Source organism: Penaeus vannamei, chromosome 16, assembly GCF_042767895.1.
Source record: "Penaeus vannamei isolate JL-2024 chromosome 16, ASM4276789v1, whole genome shotgun sequence".
NCBI classification, from domain to species: Eukaryota; Metazoa; Arthropoda; class Malacostraca; order Decapoda; family Penaeidae; genus Penaeus; species Penaeus vannamei.
In genome coordinates, this window is record NC_091564.1 from 20,439,179 (window position 1) to 20,444,178 (window position 5,000).

Here is a 5,000-nt window from a genome sequence, read left to right on the forward strand (position 1 = left end):
CAACATACCGCCCCACACCCCCAACATACACCCTCCCGCACCCAACATACTCCCACACACACCCTCCTTACATCGTCCATGGTCCCTCGTGTATTTATCCGGCTGCGCGTGTCCGATGTGGCCTCCGCTTTGCCGGTTGAATTCCGCCTGGATGGCCAAGTACGGGTCCCGGATGATGAGCACAGCGCGGGAAAACGCCTTTCGCATCTGGGGGAGAGAGGGAGAGGATGAGAGAGGGAGAGAGGGAGAGAGGGAATGAGAGAAGGAGAGAAAGAATGAGGGACGGATGAATAGTTGGGGGGATGAGAGAGGGGGAGAGGGAATGAGAGAGGGAGAGAAAGAATGAGAGAGGGAGAGAGGGAGAGAGAGAATGAGAGGAGAGAGGGAGAGAAAGAATGAGAGGGGAGAGAGAGGGAGAGAGGGAGAGAGAGAATGAGAGGAGAGAGGGAGAGAAAGAATGAGAGAGGGAGAGAGAGAATGAGAGGAGAGAGGGAGAGAGAGAATGAGAAAGGGAGAGAGAGAATGAGAGAGGGAGAGAGGGAGAGACAGAGAGAATGAGAGAGGGAGAGAGAGAAAAGGAGAGGGAGAGAGAGAATGAGAGAGAATAAGAGAGGGAGAGAGGGAGGGAGACGATGAGAGAGGGAGAGAGAGAATGAGGGAGGGAGACGATGAGAGAGGGAGAGAGAGAATGAGGGATGGATGAATGATTGGGGGATGGGTGAATGGGAGAGAGAGAGAGAGAGAGAGAGAGAGAGAGAGAGAGAGAGAGAGAGAGAGAAGAGAGAGAGAGAGAGAGAGAGAGAGAGAGAGAGAGAAGAGAGAGAGAGAGAGAGAGAGAGAGAGAGAGAGAGAGAGAGAGAGAGAGAGAGAGAGAGAGAGAGAGAGAGAGAGAGAGAGAGAGAGAGAGAGAGAGAGAGAGAGAGAGAGAAGAGAGAGAGAGAGAGAGAGAGAGAGAGAGAGAGAGAGAGAGAGAGAGAGAGAGAGAGAAATGAGGGAATAAGAGATGGATGAATAATTGGGGGGAGGGGTAAATGGGAGAAGGGAGAAAGAGAGATAGAGAGAATGAAGGATGAGTGAAGAACTGGGTCGAGAGAGAGAGGAAGGGGGAGAAAGAGAGATACAGACAGAGAGAAGAGAGAAAGAGAGCGAGAGAGAGAGAGAGAGAGAGAGAGAGAGAGAGAGAGAGAGAGAGAGAGAGAGAGGGAGAGAGAGAGAGAGAGAGAGAGAGAGAGAGAGAGAGAGTGAGAGAGTGAAGCATGAATAAATAAATGAAAAAAATATGACCTAGAGAAATAGCATAAAGGTTTAAGAAACGAGATGAACAGAATAGTCGAGAACTAGGAGGAAATAAGATGAATATGAGAAATCAAGAGAATTGCCCCGAAAGATAAATAGATAAAGTGTTTGTGAAGTGACGAGCAAGGGGAGAAGAGAAATTCATGGAAAGGGCAGAATTAAGTTACCATACAGGAGGGTGAGACATGCAGTCAAACATAAATCATAGAAGATAAGATCAATCATACATCATAAATCATAAATCATCATGAATAGAAACATAAAAACGAGGATCTTATTATCTTTACTTGTACGTTTCGATCCTAAAAGCAAGTATCTATAACCTCGCCTCATGGGTGTAGAAAACAAATGAGCATCAAGAGCAGTAAGGGAATCAAAGCGCATTAATAGTGTTCATTTGTTTTATACACCCGCGAGAATAGGTGCAGAAGCACTTATTCTCAAGTCCACACACACACACACACACACACACACACACACACACACACACACACACACACACACACACACACACACACAACAAGACATCTATTATGCACATATTTCGCTTTTGTGCATGGCAGATAGACAGAGAAAGGATTATTTTTCTTTGTCGGCGATAAGAGCGGGAAGTCGCTCGTCCGTTCCCCTGCCCTCGATTCTATTATCCTCTATCCTATTTTACCCTTATTCTGTAATCATCCGTCTTTGATTCTGTTATTGTGCGATTTGCAAGGCTCTTTCTCGCTTTCTCTCCCCTTGAATCTGTTGTTATCTGTTATCGAAGGTTTGTCACTATCATTACTCAGGTATTATCACAATGCCTCGCGGATTTTTGATTCTTTGTTATTTCCGGAAAAATATGTTTTTTCTTTCCTTTGCAATTGTTGTTGTTATTATCATCGTTGTTGTTGGTCTTGTTATAATTTCCATCATTGCTATTAATATCATTATCATTAGCATCACTATTATTATTATTATAATTATAATTATCATTATTTTCATCCTCATCCTCATCCTTATTATCATTATCATCATCATAATTATCGTCATTACTATCATTGATATCATTATCAACGTCATTATCACCATTACTATTATCATCTTCATCACCATAATCATTATCCGTATCATTATCATCTTCTTTACCATAATCATTACTATTATCATTATCTTCGTCTCCATCTTTATTATTGCTAACATTATTCTTACTATTATCACTGCTATTATCTATACAATTATTTTTACTATTATCATAATCTTTATTGTCATCATTATCATTCTTGTTATGAATAACACTGTCGTCCTCCTCTTCATCATTGTCATCATCATAACCATTATTACTAACATTACATCTATCATTATCACTATCATTAACTATCAAAATATCATTATCATAATTTATGTTATGATGATATTTTATCTACTTATTTATTTTTTACACACACGATCTCTCAAGCAGTGGATGCCACACCGCCTATTAACTTTATTTAATAAGCCACGCCCACCTCAGCCAATTCTTTTATTCCGATCCTCTTGTTCTCACTCCATCTCTTTTTTATCCTCTATCCTTCAAGGCAAATTGGTTTCAGATCTCATAACAGTCCCAAAAGACGAAACTCTTTTCCCGCCTAAAATTCTGCTGGTATTGAGCCTTTTCGTGGATTGAAAATGGATGTATTTCTTTTTTTCTTTCTTTCTTTCCAGGATCCATGTCTGTATTTCATTTTTCGTTGCGTTTCTATTCTGTATTGTTTGTATTCACTATTGTGTGTATCTCATTCGCTCACTTTCTTCTGCATTGTTTGCATTTCCTACTGTTTGAATCTCCATTGTCTCTTTTCTTACGTTTTCCTTTGTGTCCTTTGTGCATTCTCTCTTGTTTTTCTCATTCAAATTTCCTATTTCTTGGCTCTCCTTTATCTTCCTCCTTTGTGCCTCTCGCATTTGCTATATTGTTCGCATCTCCCCTTTATTCCTCCTTCTCTCATTCCTCCTCCTTCTCCACTGTCGAACTTGAGTCTTCATTGGCGAACTTAACACAAAGCAAACTCTGTGCAGGCGCAAAGTCCTCTTCTACATCAGCTGGTTCAGACTACTTCCGGTGCACTTAACAGACCCTGAGTACTTTAGTTGTTGTTTATGGCTTGAAATACTTGTTTAGCTTCTGATAATGATTCCTTTGATAGTTAACAAGGTCAATTTATATGATAACTTCTTGAGTAATAATTTATTGATTCAATTTATAATTTTAATAACATTTCCCGTAACAATACCTTTTAGCAATTTGATAATCCTATTCCTACATTTACGTTACATTTAGTCTCAGCAATGATTTGAATAAAGATGATAATAAGTATATATCTTTTTCCTTTTGCATTTCTCTTGTTTTCCATGATCTGCTTATGATTAGAATTAAGAATTATTCTAAATGTAAATTTCAATATCTATACAATTTTCTGTGCTTAATTTCTTACCATTTGTATCATTATCACTGAATGAATTAAAACTAAACAGGCTTAGAGGTAACGTTTCAATGCACAGTGAAATATGTCATGGCATTATGCTTTTGAGTGAACATGCATTTAATACTGAAAAGAAGATTATTGACACAATGAGATTTCTGAAATATTAATTCGTTTTCAAATGCACTTAGATGTCCGAAATTACATAGACAAACACATCAAACCGGAACAAGCAAAACACAAAAACAACTAAACAAAAACATAAACTCTGTTGTTGAATACGAACTTCGTTTTTCAGTATATTTTTTTGTAAAGCAAAATATGTACTCCGCATAAATATTTATAAATAAGTACTATTAAGAAATCGTTCTCATATAAAACAAAAAAATAAACAATCAACAAACAATATTAGGTACGTATCCCCTTCTTCAGAAACCCACACACGACGACTGCAACAACAACAAAGTCTCAAGTCAGCGTTCGTGTAAGAGCCGGATCATGAATCCTGGATTAATCTGTTTCGTAATGAGAAAATGATCGGCACTGCGTAGGCCAGGGAGGGAGGGAGGGAGGGAGTGGATAGGAGGGAGAGAGTGGAAGAAAACGAGAGGAAATGGTAAAGGCGGAAGAGTGGGGAAGGGAGAGAGAAGAAGGGAGGGGAAGGCTGGAAGGCGGAGAAAGGGTGAGGGAGAAGAAGGGGGAAGAGCAGAAGAGGAGAGAGTAAAGGAGGAAGAGTGGGGAAGGGAGAAGGGAAGGGGAGACTGGAAGGTGGAAGGAGGGTGAGGGGGAAGAGAAGAAGAGAATAAAATAGATGGGAAGAATAAGGAGAGGGGAAGGGAGAAGAAAGGGTGAGAAAGAACGGAAATGGAAGGGGTTTGGGAGAGAGTGAGGGAAGGGAGAAGGAAAGAGAAGAGCGAATGTGAATACAGGAGTCGAGGGGAAAGGGAAAGGGGGAGGGGAAGGGGTTAACGAAGGAGGGAGAAGGGAGGCGATAAGGGAAAAGGAAGGGAAGGGAGAGGGTGAATGAGGAAGCTGGATGGAGATTAGAGTGAGTGGGAGGGAGAGCAGAGGAGAGGGCTTTTATGGGAGGGAAGGTGGAGGGAGGGAAAGAGAAGAAGATGCAGGAAGGGAAAGAGAGTAAAGTGGAGGGAGAGAAAGATGGAAAGAGGGAAAGAGAGGAAGGTGGAAAGTGTGAAGTAAAAGATGGTGGAGAGAAGGAAAGAAAGGAAGAGAGAGAAAGATAGAAGTGAAAAAAATCGA

The 5,000-nt window shown here is 40.7% G+C and overlaps 1 protein-coding gene across 2 annotated transcripts in view; it reads right to left on the bottom strand.

Annotated features, from left to right (window-relative positions):
* Positions 1 to 5,000, bottom strand: part of LOC113807873 (WSCD family member AAEL009094) — a 75,958-nt gene that overhangs the window by 5,982 nt on the left and 64,976 nt on the right. For both annotated transcript variants that reach the window (XM_070131302.1, XM_070131301.1), the window contains exon 5: positions 72 to 207. In XM_070131302.1, coding sequence (XP_069987403.1) covers positions 72 to 207 — 136 coding nt within the window. The remainder of the gene's footprint in view (positions 1 to 71; positions 208 to 5,000) is intronic.